Here is a 14,387-nt window from a genome sequence, read left to right as displayed (position 1 = left end):
CGACGGAGTTTTATTCTACCTCGTACTCTCGCGTTCGCGCCCGTGATCTACGCGCGTCGCGCACTGCAGACGAACGAATCGCTAGCGAGAGCTTCAAACGCCCGTGTCCCCGAGAAACGCGCGTGATCCAAACACGACGCCGCAGTGCGCGACGCGACGTCCCTCGTCGTGCGTTGACGAGGAAGACCTTGAAGAGGAAAGGATTCGCGCGATTGGTCGTCATAAACGCGTCGTTGCCGGCGCATCAAGTTCATAAAGGCGCTGGTGACGACGAATCAGACGAATCAGGTCCACACGAGGGAAGATCGCGTCGACGTCGACGCGAAGGGCGACGGCGTGCGCGAGAAGGGAGACGAGGGCGTGAATATGGACGCGATGACGGAGGACGAGCCCTCCAGTAAGCGCGTGAGGGAGGAGACGCCCGGGAAGAGGGTAAACGGAGACGCGAGCGGGACGCCAGAAAGAGGAGACAAGGCGAAGTACGAGAGCGATGCAAAGCCGTCAACCGCGTCGCCGACGTCGCCGGTGAGAGGTGCGTACGCAACCAGAGAGTCACACCTGAGGAAGCAAGAGCGAGACGGTGAGCTCAAGTGGGAGGTTATTACGAATGACGGCGTTGAGCGCCACTCAAAACACTTGGTGGCGCTGAAGAACATTTTTAGCAAGCAGTTGCCGAACATGCCCAAGGAGTACATCGTGCGATTGGTGTTCGATTCGAGGCACAAATCAATGTTGTGCATGAAAAACGGGAACGTGATCGGTGGGATCACGTACAGGCCGTTCCCGAAGCAGCGCATGGGGGAAATCGCTTTTTGCGCCATCAGTGCAAACGAACAGGTCAAGGGATACGGCACGCGATTGATGAATCACATCAAGGAGTACGCCAAGGAAACAGAGAACATGACGCATTTGATCACGTTTGCTGATAACAACGCGGTCGGATACTTCCAAAAGCAAGGCTTCACGAAGGAAATCATGATGGAGCGGGAGAAGTGGAATGGGTACATCAAGGAGTACGATGGCGGGACCATCATGGAGTGCCAACTTGATGGACAGGTCTCGTACGTGGACTTTGTGAACCAGATTCGAGAACAACGCAAGGCGGTGGAGGCGAAGGTGCGAGAGATGAGCACAGCGCACAAGGTTTATAACGGCCTGAAGGACCATTTCAAGCCCAGCGCCGACGGCAAGTACACGCCGATCGACGTGAAGCACATCAAGGGCCTGAAGGAGGCGAAGTGGGAGCGCACCGGCCTGCCAAAGTTCCGATTAGTCCACCCTGGATGCGGCGATGGATTGCCGACGAAGGAAAATATGCACAAATTCATGCGAGCGATCGTGAACATCGTGCAGGCGCACGCGGACGTGTGGCCGTTTGGCGGTCCGGTCAACCCGATTGAAGTTCCGGATTATTACGAAGTCGTCAAGGATCCCCTGGACATGGAACTCATCCAAGAGCGCGTCGCCTCGGGAAACTACTACGTCTCGCTAGAGATGTTTTGCGCCGATTTCCGCCTGATGTTCAACAACTGCCGCCTGTACAACTCCCCGGACACGGTGTACTTCAAGTGCGCCAACCGTCTCGAGACCTTCTTCGAGTCCAAAATCGCCGCCGGCATCAACTGGAAGGTGCGCGAGCCCCCTACAAAGCGATGACGAATGCAAAGCGCGTCTACTAACCCATAGTTATAATAGCACCAGCGCCACGGGGCAACCACCGACGACTGCACTTTGCGACGCGCGCGAAGTAATCCGCCGCGAATGACTCCCGCCTCCCTCTTCGATTGATCTCACGACCCGAGCGAATCGAGAGATGCGTACATATGACAACGATGCCCGCGTCCCCACGCCGTCGACGTCTGATCGCTCGGACGTCGTTCGTTGGAGTACCACTTCTTTACCGAGAGACTCGACCGAAAAGAACTCGATCGGCGTCCCGCTCTCCGTCGTCGTGCGCCCGCTCTCCGCCAACGCGGCGTGCGCGCGCATCACCGACGCTCGGAAGCCTGATCGAATCGCTCGGTGCACGTCGTGTTTCGGATACGTGAGCGCGTATTGCGTCGTCGACCACAGAGGGTTCGCGTGCGGGACGTGCGCGTCGTACACGCCTTGGAGAGATGCGTCAAGAGGGAAGCGGTACGCCCGTGGATTGGCGTCGATTCAAGATTTACCGGAGATACGAAGCGAGACATACGAGTTTGACGTCGCTGTGGAGGAGATATCGCTCGGTGGGGGCGATGCGGCGGAGACGGAGGTGCTGGAGGAGAACGATTGGCGACGGCGAGCGGTTAGAAATGAAGCAAACGGAATGCGGATGTCAAACGGTCGAGCCGTCGTGGCCGTAGTCGATCTGAACGAAGCAGACGAAGAGTATTGTGAGTTGCTTAAGTTGGCTCTGTCGAGCGCGATGGAGGCGCTGGATGGGGAGGACGCACGATTCGCCGTGGTCACGTTTCGAGGCGAAGTCTTAGAGGCGATCAGTTTCCGTGACCTCGAATGCGGTGACGGTCATACAGAAAGGGTGAGCTTGACTTTCTTCGACTCCAATCCGAATCCGAGAAAGCACGGGTTCATTCGTTCCGTTCGAGACGTCGTGTCGGGGATTGAGGACGTTTTGACCAAGCTCACACCGGATCGCAAGAGCGTCATAGAGCAAGCAATTGAAACTCTCATCGTCAGCGACGAGAACAGCGTATCGGAGCGAATTTTCGGTCCAGTACTGGAAGAGACGTTATCGGTCGTAGAACAGGCGATTGATGAGGGTCTGATATCGAGCGCAAGGATTCTTACGTTTCTTCGAGGTGGCCCCAGTCGCGGCGTTGGAAGCTGTGACATCAGTCGACTTCCCAAATCAGTGGCAGACGTCTTGATTCGAGAATCAGCCGCTAAACCGACGTTGGAGGATTTTGAGTTCGCTTCTCGCGAGGCGGAGGCACTGATGTTCCCGGCGCACGACTACTACGAGAGCGTCGGCGAACGTTGCTTATTGCTCGGCGTCGAAGTGGATGTCATCATGACGTGCGACGAGTTCGCGGATTTAAGCACTCTGGCGCCTCTGGCTGAGAAAAGCGGGGGTAATGTCTCACTGTATCTAAACTCTCGGAAAATTCCCATCGTGGGCGATGTCTATCGCTTGCTTCGACACGAGAAGGCGATAAACGCGACTTTGCGCGTGCGCACGACAGCGGATTTAGAAATCGCCAATGCTTACGGTGCTTTGCACGCCGACAAGGCCTATTCAGGGTTGTTCCACATCGCTTCGTGTGGATTGAACGATGCATTTTGTTTCGATTTCGATTATTCCACGAGTGCAGGTCTTGAGGAAGATCTCAACCGTGGTCATCCAAAGATTCAGGTGGCGTTCGAGTACACGTGCATCACGCGAGATGTTGATGAACACACAGGCGCCATAGTCGCCGTTCAGCGGCGGCGCCGCCGGCGTATCCACACGTGTCGCGCGAACATCGCCAAAAACCCGCGAGATGTGTATCGACACGTGGACGTCAACGCGATGATGTGCGTGCTGGCGCGCCAAACATCTCTCATGGCGTGCGAGGAAGGCTTGACCGAGGCGAGGCGGGCGCTGGTGGACTGGTTTCTAGAGTTCGACGCAAATGCCAAACGTGAGAACACGTCCTGGCCTGAGCTTGGATCTGAGATCGTTCCACGTCTGGTATATGGGCTTTTAGCATCCAAGGTCTTTTATCCCATCGGAGCACGCCCTGATGAGCGGACGTTTGCGAGACTGCGGATGATGCGTCTCAACGCCGACGACAGCGCGAGGATGATGTATCCGGATTTAAGAGCGTTCGTCGAGAAGAACGGCGTTGGCGGCAACGAAAACGACGATGTTTATCACATAGATCGGCGCTCGACGATGTTTGCGAGAGGTCGACTTCACCTTCGTCGAGAGTCACTCGGCGAGACGAACGGTGGGATTCTCTTCTTACGCTCCGCCGACGAGCTCGTCGTCATTTACCACGACGCAGAATCGTGCCCACCGCCGTTCGGCGGACCACTCGATCGAGAAATTCGTCGTATTTGTGACTCACAAACGCTCGCCATGAAGATCACATACGTTCGTCTGGGTTTGGACGATCCTGCGCCTGCAGATGCACTCCTGTTTGAACACGCTGAGAGTGAGTTCACAACCATGGGCGCTGGGCTCGAAGGTTTCGACGCGTTTCGACAGTTCTGTCGTCTCCAGATGGACAAGACGGGACAAATAGCTTGAGGAAATAGCTTTAGACTTGTCGTACCACTAGGAAGCCTAGGCTAAACAAGCACGATCTACTATTTGCACGACTACCGATAGTACCATTCAAATTTTAAACGTAGCTGGGTGAGGGGAATCTTCATGTAGTGGTGGTGTTAATGAACACCATGTTTAAAGTCCGCAGCTCGGAGCGAGCGCGCAGACTATGGTTTTTTTGTTTTTTACTAAAGTTGATCAAGTTCGGGGTAAGATCTCTTCTCAAGAGAAGAAATTTACGCGGAGGTGAACTTGGTGACAGCCTTGGTGCCTTCAGAGACGGCGTGCTTGGCGAGTTCACCCGGGAGGATGAGTCGGACAGCCGTTTGGATTTCACGGGAGGTGACGGTCGGCTTCTTGTTGTATCGCGCGAGCTTGGCGGCTTCGGTCGCGATCTTCTCGAAGATGTCGTTGATGAACGAGTTCATGATGGACATGGCCTTGGAGGAGATGCCGGTGTCCGGGTGCACTTGCTTGAGGACCTTGTAGATGTAGATCTTGTAGGTCTCCGTCTTGGACTTGCGGCCACCCTTCTTGGCGCCGGACGGCTTCTTTTGAGCGGGCTTCTTACCGGCCATTTTGAATGTAGTGCTTAACGAGTGTCAAGTTGTGACGATCGACGCGCGCCAACGGCCCAGTTTCAACGAATTTCGGTGAGTTCGCGGTGAGTCGGTGCTAATTTTATTTGACGAGTCGTGACGCATCTATAGTCTCTCGTTTTTCGTCATCAACGAATCAAATTGCGTGAGAGAACTATAAATGAGTAAATTCAGAGACATCGAGTTATGTATGAATCCTAACTCAACAATGAAAGTGTACCCCAGGTACACACAATTCGCAAACCAATCAAATTTGAGTGTATGAAAAAGTACGGTCAAATTACGTCACTATTGAGTCATGATCCATGAAAGAGTCTCAATTTCAACCGAACGAACTCACCGCGAACTCACCGAGACACGTTCACCACGGCGGTTCGCGTGCCACCTGCGTCATTCCATAACGCGAATAATCTAAACAATGTCTGGACGAGGAAAGGGTAAGACCGGCAAGAAGGCCATGAGCCGATCCGCCAAGGCGGGCCTCCAATTCCCGGTTGGCCGTGTCGCGCGATACTTGAAGCAAGGCAAGTACGCCACCCGCGTCGGTGCCGGCGCCCCGGTGTACCTCGCCGCGGTGCTCGAGTACCTCGCCGCTGAAGTTCTTGAACTCGCTGGCAACGCGTCCCGCGACAACAAGAAGTCGCGCATTGTGCCGCGCCACATCCAATTGGCGATCCGCAACGACGAAGAGCTTTCCAAGCTCCTCGGCACGGTCACGATCGCGTCCGGTGGTGTTCTCCCGAACATTCACTCCGTGCTCTTGCCGAAGAAGTCCAAGAAGTAAACGGTCAACCGTCAGGCTTCATAGGATTAAAACTTCGATCAAAAACACAAAAAAAAATGGGAGCCAAGAGCCCCGCAAACCAAAATCATGGTGTTCATTTAACACCACCACCAACAAAAGATCGCCCTTTCTGTAGTAATCCTCAACCGACGCCATGACGACTCGAGAGGCTCTGTCTCTGTGATTGTATTACAGCTTTGTCGTCTAGTTCGGCTATGATATTTGTTGACAATATTGTGCAACATGAATGAATACACTCGACGCGTCACAGCGTCGACTTGCACGGCACGTTGGCGTCAGCAGCGCGCAGTGGTTCCGTCGCTATTCTTGCCTTTTTGTTTGAGTTTGGTGTGATCGAGTCACCTAACTTCCCAGTGGCAGGGCGTTCTTTCGCGAGTGAGCTCTCTAAATCTTGAATTTTTGCCATGAACGCCTTCTTTTCCAGCTGACGTTTACGTTCGAGCGCTTGGAGATCGTACTTGAGTTCCATTGCGCCCTTCGCCTTGTCAAATGCCTCCTCGCCCGCATTGAACTTTTCACGAAGTCGCGAATACACTTCCGTGAGCTTATGCATTTGACGCTTCAAATCTTTATTTTCACGCTTAAGACTGTCTCCGCCGGCGGTGTCCTCTGCTGACTGTTTCGCCGACGCTTGGTCCTTTTCAAGCTTTGCAAATGCCGCTTTGGCGACGGCGTACTTCTTCTCGAGTATTGCACACTTCTTTGACAACTCATCATTCGCGCGACGTTGTTCCTCCAGAGCTTCGAGAGTTTTCGAGTCCTGTAGAGAGATCGCCGAGCGCTCTGATTCGTCGTATATGCAACCGGTAGACTTGAACTCTTCCACTAACCTCTTGTTCTTTGCCACCTCATCCTCGTACACCCTGATGGCCTCATCGAGCATTTGGTCGGCTTCCTTCGTACGAGCCTCGAGCAGTGCGATCGTCTCACTCTGCTTGATGACCTGCTTTCGAAGCGCGAGATGTGCGACGCTCGCTTCAGTGTTTGTGCCTTTCGATGCCTCTGATTTCTCCTCCAGTATCATCGTGACCTTGTCACCGAGGCGTTTCACCTCAGCTTCAGCCACGGCCCGACGGGACTTTTCTTCGAAAAAGTCAGCCTTCATGCCTGTGAGCTCATTTTCAGCGCGTTCCCTGGCGCGCTTAGCCTGCGCAAGCAGTATCTGAACATCTCCAGATGCGCCGTCACCATCGACCAAAGAGGTCGTGATTTCAGCTATTTCCTCCTTGAGTGAAGCGATCTCGCTCATGGCATCGAGACGGCTGCGTTCGAGCTCCTCACGGCGCTTCTCTGAACGTTCTAAATCGTCCTCAAGCTTCAACTTGATCGCATCTCGATCCTTCTCAAGCGCGACGACCTTAGCCTCGAATGCGCGCAGCGCCTGGAGCGTTCCAGGCGTCACCGCCGAGAGCGACTGGCCCGTCGGTCCGGTCGAGTTCAGATCTAGCTCCTCGGTATGCGGTTCACTGAGCTCTTCTAATTTCGCTTCGAGCTCTTTTATCTTTGCTTCACGCTCTTTAGTCTTCGTTTCAGCGTCCTCCAGTGCGAGTGCCACGAGGTTCTTCTCGCGATCAGCCTCAGCGAGACGGCGTCGAAGCGCTTCGATTGCTGCATCGTCCACCTTGGCACCTTCCTCTGCCAAACGAGCCCGAAGAACGGCGATTTCCTTCCGTTGACGCTTCAGCATCGCATTCGTCTCCGCATTCGCAGCCACCTCGTTCACCGTTGCTTTGTTCACAACTCTCTTGGCTCTCTGCGCAAATTTTAACGTCGAGTGCGACTCCTCGCAATGTGACAGAGCGGGCGTCATCGCGCACACAATAGCGGTCTTTGAGTTACCTCCCAACGCAGGCTGCAAAATACGAGTGAGCTTGGAGTCACGATACGGGATGTGGCCGCCCTTGGACTCGACACCCTCCGAAAGCTTGTTAATTACGACCCCGAGCGTCATGAGTGACTTGTTGATGTGCGCTCCTTCCTTGGCCCTTTCACCCTCGGCACCGGTCTTCGACATACGCTCCGATCCGGCAAGATCCACCAAATTCAACGTGGACTGCAAGACGCCCGCACCGTCCGTCCCACCGGCGATTGCTTTCGATTCAATGATCATTCGGAAAATTGTGTGAGACCGCGACGAGTGCGCGTTCATGTTCGTTGCCCCGACGTGCCTCAGCTTGGTCCCTCGCTCCAAGAGTGCGATGACCTGCGAAGGCATCGATACCACCTCTTCTCGCAGACCAGAGACGTAGGTCCCGTCCTTACCCTCACGAATCGACAACTTTGATGTGCTGTCATCGTCTCCGTCGCTCGATAACTCCTCAAACGCAAACAAGTCCATGATCTTTTCGTTATAAATCTCCAGATAACTCACTCGAATGAAAAAATCTCGATCGCTTCCTTGTCGTCTCACCGCATCGAACACATCTCGCACCGCGAGGGGGATCACACCCGGCTCGTCTGCCGTCCCGTGCATCGTATGCGTCTTTCCGCTCGATGTCTGCCCGTACGCGAACACCGTCCCGTTAAACCCCTTCATGACGTTCTCCACGATCCTCGACGTCGTCGCATCGTACACCGCCTTATTGTCGCTTCCGTCTCCGAACGCCCGATCGAATACATACGTCCCGCTCGATCCGTCCTGCGCGTCGACGCGTCCTCTCGTCAGTCTTTGGTTCCCCCAGCGCGCGCGGCGTCTGAGTTCGATCCCGCGAGCGGCGATCTGTCGCGTACAAAGCCGCGCGCGCGTTCGGAATTAATCATCCGTCTTTCCGTCGCGTAATGGTCGACGAAACCATCGTCGTCGCGTCGAAAGCGTCTCGTGCGTACCCTCGGAACGATGATTTCGTCATCGACGACATCCCACGCGTTCTTCGATCGCTCGCGCTCACTCGCGCTCAAGGGACGAACGCGCACGGCGACAAAGACCTTGTTGTCATCGATCGCGCTCGCGGACGGGTCGGCGATCGCGTCGGGCATCGAGAGCGGCGACGTGTGTCGGTCGAGAGGGACACGAAGCGTTTTTTCTGGGCCAGGACGTAAGAGGTGAAAGAATCGCGTTGCGTGTAAATTGAATATCGCTACCCCCACCGACCGGAGACGCCCATGGCGTAGACCTTGCTGACGCGCTCGACGAAATCAACTGTGATGCGCTCGCGGGCGAAGACGAGTTTTCCGAGGTCGTCTCGCGGGATGGCGATCCTTCCATAGGACACCTTGACGTCGACCGTCTTCGCGTTCACATCGGCGTCTTCGTCGCTCGAAGGGTCGATAGTCACACGCGCGGTGTACGCGCCATCGTTCGGAGGTTGATTTTCCGCCGCGTCGAGGGAGATGAGGACGTCGTCTGAGTCGGCGCTTGCGGCGGCTCGAAGCGCGTTCTGCATCCTCTCACCCTGCACATCCAAAACCAGTCTATGTTCTCGCTCGAGTAGCCAGTTCACGTCCTCAATGTTACCGTCGAGCAGTGCGCGACGGACTCGTGAGCTGCTGACCTGATCGCCCAACCCCAACCGCGAGCGAGTGTTCGCCGGGACGAGGTCCACGACATCGACAGTCATGCCGTTCGCCTCTCCAAACTGTTTCAGCGCCGCTGAGTCCCCTACAGCCTTGTAACCGAATTTATAGTTTTCTCCAGCGACCACCGCGCCGACGCCCATGCGCGCGAGCATTTCCACGAAGGCGTCCGGAGAGAGCTCGCGCACATCCTTGAACGCCATCGAGTGCTCTCGAACAGGCGTGCCGCCCATCTTCTCGCTCCACTTTCTCAACACTCGCGTTCGATCGCTCGGCGCCGTGATGGGCAGCCGTGATTCCCACCCCAAAGTCTCCGCCATGCCCGCGAACGAGACCAAGACGACCTCCCCGCGCGCCGCCGCCGCCTCCGCCAGGGCAAAGTGTCCTCGGTGCATCGCGTCAAACTTCCCCAGGCACACCGCCGTCGGTCGATCTCCCGACCCTATCGCGCGGAAGAAAACACGCTCACCGTCAGTCCGCGCCCCTCGGCGTCGGTCGTCATCGCGTCCGCGTCGTCGCGTCCGCCGCGCTCTCTCGTCCGTGCTCGCACCTCCCAGCGTCGACGCGGTCGCTCGCTCGCTCGCCGCCGCTCTCGCGCGCGTCCGTCGTCGTCCCGCGCGCCCGTCCGCGCGCGCGGTGTCGCGCGCGCGAAGCGCCGTGGAGGTCGCCATCGCGCCGCGCATCGTCGCGCGCTGCGGTCGCGCGCCGTCCCGGAACCGTCGTGCGCGCGACACGACGACTCAGCACTCGACGCGGAGTCCCCCTCCGTCCATCGAGGGACACCTCGACCGTTCACGACTCGAGTGATCGGTCGAGGCGGCCTCCAAGCCCTGTTTATCCGTGACGTCGCGCGCGTCGGCGCGCACAGAGCGACGCCGCGCCGACGCGCGACGGACTCGTGCGCTCGAACGTTCGCTCGGATAAATATGTTCGCGGTATCCGCCAAGACGATCGCGCCGCGCGCGGCGTTCAAGACGCCGCGCGCGAGCGAACGCCGGCACACGACGGGTGCGTGCGAGTGACGGCGACGAGGGGGAAGCGCGCGCGACGTGCGACGCGCTGGAGGCGAGCGCGCGTCGGCGCGCCGCGAAAAGAGACGTTGAGAATGTTTCGTAACGATGCGCGCGTGAGGGGGCGCAGAGAGCGCTCGCGCGAGGGCGACGCGTGGGGACGGGCACCGCGAGGCACGGCGGACCCTGACCCTAAAACCTGGAGACGACGGGACGCGCGGAGCGCCTTGAAGCGTGGCGTCGTTCGGGCTAACGCTGTGTTCGAGACGATAAAGATTGACGACTGACGATGAACGATTTGATTTCACGCGCGTAGCGATCCGCGCCGCGGGTTTGGACTTTTCCGAGCTCGAGGAGACGGCCGCGCCGCCCACGCGCGCTGTGCGCAAGGACGGTTTGTCCTCCAAGGAGGCCAAGCAGTCCAAGCGATACCGCGCGGCGAAGAAATCGGTGCCATCTCGCTTAGATGCCCAAGGTACGGCTGCGGCAATCGACCTCATGAAGAGCACGTCGACAGCCAAGTTCGATGAAACCGCCGAGTTGCACATCCGCCTCAATATCGACCCGAAGTACAACGATCAACAGTTGCGCGCGACCGTTGCGTTGCCGAAGGGTACCGGTAAGACTGTCCGCGTTGCCGTTTTATGTCAAGGCGACAACGTCATGAAGGCGAAGGAAGCGGGCGCCGATTTTGCGGGTGCGGATGACTTGGTTGACGAGATTGCCGGCGGTATGATGGACTTTGACTTGCTCGTTGCGACTCCGGACATGATGCCGAAGGTGGCCAAGCTTGGTCGCGCGCTCGGACCGAAGGGCCTGATGCCAAATCCGAAGGCGGGTACGGTGACGACCGACGTGGCGACGACGGTCACCGAGTTCAAGGGGGGTAAGGTTGAGTTCCGCGCGGACAAGCAGGGCATTGTGCACGTGCCATTCGGCAAGCTCAGCTTCCCGGCTGCTGATCTCTCGGCCAACCTCCTGGCGGTTGTTGCCGCAATTGATGCCAACCGCCCGGTGGGCGCCAAGGGTGTCTACTGGCGTACGATGTACATTGCTTCGTCCATGGGCCCGTCTGTCCAAGTCGACGTCGCGGCGGCTCGCGCCGAAGTCGCCGAAGCCGGTATCGTCGCGGCTTAACTTCGCGCACGCAACAATTATTTTAGAGAACTAGCCTCGAAATACCATACAAAGTGACCTCCACACACACATATATCCTTTTGCGCGCGCAGAACGTGTTCAGTTGTCGGGGAGACGGCTTGTGACGCATTTAGAAGTTATTTAGTTACCCAAAAAATGATGCTGCTACTCGTACTGGCTCCACGCGCTATATTTATCGCGTTACCAGTGCGCGTGCGTGACTTTCCATCGGCTATGCCGCGGCGTGCACCGCTGTATCCTCGCACGAAGATACATCAATGTGGCGTAGAAATCAAAAATCAAAAATGGTTCGCGGAAGCGTTCATCGCGAACTAGTGGTACAACAATGAACCATGAGACATCTACCTCGCAGAGTTATTCTCAAGTGCCCAAACAGGTCTACTGAACGTATTATACGGTGTGCTCGACCCGTTATTATCGTTCGAACCGCCCTGTGACGATTGCGGCACATTCAAATAGTCATAAATGCTGTCAGGAAGTGCAAATTCACTACCTTCGTTTGAATTTGACTTGGACACTCCTTGAGCATTCGTCGCGGCAGTGGCGATGTTGGACGTGCTCCAAGAGGCGTTGTAATTCTCAGACACCATGCCATTATCAACATATTGCATTGTAGAGAACGCCATTTCGGCCGATGGTGCAAGCGTGTTGCTGTCCTTGCCCACAAAGTTCACTTGCCCTTCCCCTTGAGCAAGTTGACTGTTTGTGAGTTGCTGTACCATCGCCTGTTGCTGCGCGAGCGTTGCCGCTGCGGCTGCTAACTGTTGAACACTCATTGGGTTCGCGGGCATCGGCTGTGTTACGTTGTTTCTTCGCAAAATTTCATTGGCCATTGCCACGGCATTCAACACAGCTGCGCTGTTCGACTGCGCGGTGCCGTTCGACGCCAACATATTTTGCATGATCAACGCTTGTTCCAGGGTAGGCTGACCTCCAAGTAAACCAGCTGCATTCGTATCGGCACCAAAAAGCATCGACGCATCGATTTGCCCGCCTTGATTCATCATGTTGAAAGGCAAGTTCATGGTTCGGTTCATGAGGTGCAACTGCGCTGTTCTTCCGTGCGCGTCGTCCATGGCGCCGAACATGTCCATCGATCCCGCGAACATTCTGTTACCGACTCCAAGGCCCATCGTCACTTGTTCTGCGGTCGTTCCGTGATAGAATCGACAGGACGCTCTGAAGCAGCGTCCGTTTTGGTAATCCCTACAAATCGGCTGCGCCGTCTGCGTTGGCAGCGCTGCTCCCTCCGCCGCGTCGTGCGCATAACGACAGCTTTCGCGAAAACACGCGCCCTGCGAGTGCGACGATTGTGCGTCTCTTCCGTCAGTATTTCTGGCCGCTGCTAATGTCTTGTTTGCCCCTGTAGGTACAGCCTCAAGAGACAAAAATTGCGAGTCGCGACTCAAACTTCGAAAATCGTCCTACCTTGAGAAAGTCCCTACACACCTCTCGAGGCGGCGGTGAGGGCGATGGCGAGATCCGCGACCGCTCGTTCGCGAGAACGGTGGTAGAATCCGATGAGACCCTTTTCGGCGTCCCGTTCCCGCCCTCGTACTCCATGTCTTGACGATCAAACGCGTCGCTCGGCGCGCTCGTGTGGGTCTCCGCGCGAAACCCGGGAACACCCGGTTTTTGACGTTTGTCTAAAATTCGCGCTGTCGCTCCACGCGACGCGCGTTAGCTTGAGCGTTTCACGCGTGTGCGATGACGTTTTAGCCGTTCGCGCGTGCGAGGGCGGGTGGCGTTCGGTGCAAGCGCACGTGTGCGGGGGAATCGGATTCGCGCCCTCGCGTAGCGCTTTTTGTTGCGGTTCACTTTTGCGTTCGCTTTTTACGCTTTTTGGTAAACCTGTCACTTCGATGCTCGGCACCAGACGGATAGAATACGACAAATTCACGTTTTTCATATTTTTAACTAAAATAATAATATATAAATAAAAAAGTGCCTTGAGTACGTATGACGTGTCCGATATTCGGCAAACCGATCCATGATAAAATGTAATCTTCCCGCCACGTCATCACGCGGGTACCAATGGATCGCACTCTAATAGGGAATATCGGATCATTATAGTTGCTACGACCGTCGAAAGTCAGATCGGCACGCTGCGGAGCCTAAAACGGTTGGTCGCCTGGCCTCTGATTTTTGTCTTGAGTGCAATATCACAAGCTGGAAGGCTAGACTACTTGGCGAGAAGCCGACGGCTCGGCATGCGCGTGATCGAGCGACGTGTTGACGCTCGAGAAACGCTCGAGCTCGGAGAAGGCGATGACGGCTCGACAGGTCGCGCGCACGAGCGTGTCGTTCTCATCTTCCTCGGATGAAGATGCCTCGAGTGCGAGTCGGCGCGCGTCTCGAGCGCGCTTGGCGGCAGATCTGATACGTCGACGCGCATCGTCGTCCGTCAGAGAGTCGTGAAGAGTTTTGGCTCGAAGCAACGTGCTGTTCCAACTCGCCTCGAAGTCGATACCGTCGAGCATGAGTGAGTTCGTTGCGGGTTCAACTCGCGTCTTCACTTGTGGTGAAATTCTGTATCCGACGTCGCCGTTCCCAGACCGGAACCGAGCGACGGAGAAACCGAATAGAAAACCGACAACTGCCATTGCGATCGTGATCGAGCCGATGATAATCGCTCCAAAATCCCATCCCATCCTAGCGAGGCTCTCGTTTCGTTCTTTTACTCGCCCCCTGGAACTTATCGAAACCAGCGCCTTCTCGTCGCGCCCGTCATCACCGTCTTGTGATTCGACACAACTCTTGGAATCGAGTCCACTCGCACGCTCCCTTTTAGCGTCTGCGACCACGTCGCGAAGAATCTTCAGAACCTCCGCCTCTACGTCGTCTTGCTCGAATGACACGTCTCTGGTTTGACCACCAGTCTTCTTCGTCGCCGTTCCCTCCCCGCTCACCACCGCGAATGAACCGGACACCGCGCGCGCCGCATTAACATCCAACTCTCTATCTCTCACGTCTCTCGCTCGCGTTTCCTCCATCGTCCGCCGCGGGGTCGTCAACTTGGTCGCCGCCTTCACCGAGGTCCACCGCGCCCG

General features: G+C 56.4%; 9 protein-coding genes across 9 annotated transcripts; 4 read left to right on the top strand and 5 right to left on the bottom strand.

The window, feature by feature from the left end:
* Positions 1 to 366: 366 nt before the first annotated feature.
* Positions 367 to 1,656, top strand: OT_ostta08g01940 (Acyl-CoA N-acyltransferase; the record flags this gene model as incomplete). Its single annotated transcript, XM_022983565.1, has 1 exon — positions 367 to 1,656. One exon carries the CDS (start codon positions 367 to 369, stop codon positions 1,654 to 1,656), a length of 1,290 nt encoding a protein of 429 aa, XP_022840971.1.
* Positions 1,657 to 1,813: 157 nt separating this feature from the next.
* OT_ostta08g01930 (von Willebrand factor, type A) lies at positions 1,814 to 4,234 on the top strand (the record flags this gene model as incomplete). Its single annotated transcript, XM_003080712.1, has 1 exon — positions 1,814 to 4,234. The coding sequence occupies one exon, from the start codon at positions 1,814 to 1,816 to the stop codon at positions 4,232 to 4,234; it is 2,421 nt and encodes an 806-aa protein (XP_003080760.1).
* Positions 4,235 to 4,488: 254 nt separating this feature from the next.
* On the bottom strand, positions 4,489 to 4,830 carry OT_ostta08g01920 (Histone core; the record flags this gene model as incomplete). The annotated part of the gene is made up of 1 exon (XM_003080711.2): positions 4,489 to 4,830. One exon carries the CDS (start codon positions 4,828 to 4,830, stop codon positions 4,489 to 4,491), a length of 342 nt encoding a protein of 113 aa, XP_003080759.2.
* Positions 4,831 to 5,269: 439 nt separating this feature from the next.
* On the top strand, positions 5,270 to 5,635 carry OT_ostta08g01910 (Histone core; the record flags this gene model as incomplete). The annotated part of the gene is made up of 1 exon (XM_003080710.2): positions 5,270 to 5,635. The coding sequence occupies one exon, from the start codon at positions 5,270 to 5,272 to the stop codon at positions 5,633 to 5,635; it is 366 nt and encodes a 121-aa protein (XP_003080758.2).
* Positions 5,636 to 5,900: 265 nt separating this feature from the next.
* Positions 5,901 to 8,632, bottom strand: OT_ostta08g01900 (P-loop containing nucleoside triphosphate hydrolase; the record flags this gene model as incomplete). Its single annotated transcript, XM_022983563.1, has 2 exons — positions 5,901 to 8,294; positions 8,483 to 8,632. 2 exons carry the CDS (start codon positions 8,630 to 8,632, stop codon positions 5,901 to 5,903), a joined length of 2,544 nt encoding a protein of 847 aa, XP_022840970.1.
* Positions 8,633 to 8,733: 101 nt separating this feature from the next.
* On the bottom strand, positions 8,734 to 9,840 carry OT_ostta08g01895 (FAD synthetase; the record flags this gene model as incomplete). The annotated part of the gene is made up of 1 exon (XM_003080707.2): positions 8,734 to 9,840. One exon carries the CDS (start codon positions 9,838 to 9,840, stop codon positions 8,734 to 8,736), a length of 1,107 nt encoding a protein of 368 aa, XP_003080755.2.
* A 255-nt stretch (positions 9,841 to 10,095) lies between these two features.
* Positions 10,096 to 11,316, top strand: OT_ostta08g01890 (Ribosomal protein L1, 2-layer alpha/beta-sandwich; the record flags this gene model as incomplete). Its single annotated transcript, XM_022983562.1, has 2 exons — positions 10,096 to 10,177; positions 10,496 to 11,316. 2 exons carry the CDS (start codon positions 10,096 to 10,098, stop codon positions 11,314 to 11,316), a joined length of 903 nt encoding a protein of 300 aa, XP_022840969.1.
* Positions 11,317 to 11,678: 362 nt separating this feature from the next.
* On the bottom strand, positions 11,679 to 12,900 carry OT_ostta08g01880 (Zinc finger, CCCH-type; the record flags this gene model as incomplete). Its single annotated transcript, XM_022983561.1, has 2 exons — positions 11,679 to 12,632; positions 12,766 to 12,900. The coding sequence occupies 2 exons, from the start codon at positions 12,898 to 12,900 to the stop codon at positions 11,679 to 11,681; spliced, it is 1,089 nt and encodes a 362-aa protein (XP_022840968.1).
* Positions 12,901 to 13,514: 614 nt separating this feature from the next.
* OT_ostta08g01870 (unnamed product) lies at positions 13,515 to 14,330 on the bottom strand (the record flags this gene model as incomplete). Its single annotated transcript, XM_003080705.1, has 1 exon — positions 13,515 to 14,330. The coding sequence occupies one exon, from the start codon at positions 14,328 to 14,330 to the stop codon at positions 13,515 to 13,517; it is 816 nt and encodes a 271-aa protein (XP_003080753.1).
* Between the last annotated feature and the right edge of the window lie 57 nt (positions 14,331 to 14,387).

The sequence above is a fragment of the Ostreococcus tauri genome (assembly GCF_000214015.3).
Source record: "Ostreococcus tauri WGS project CAID00000000 data, contig chromosome 08, whole genome shotgun sequence".
Classification (NCBI taxonomy): domain Eukaryota; kingdom Viridiplantae; phylum Chlorophyta; class Mamiellophyceae; order Mamiellales; family Bathycoccaceae; genus Ostreococcus; species Ostreococcus tauri.
Note: the sequence above shows the minus strand (reverse complement) of the source record. Positions and strands in the feature narration are given on the sequence as shown.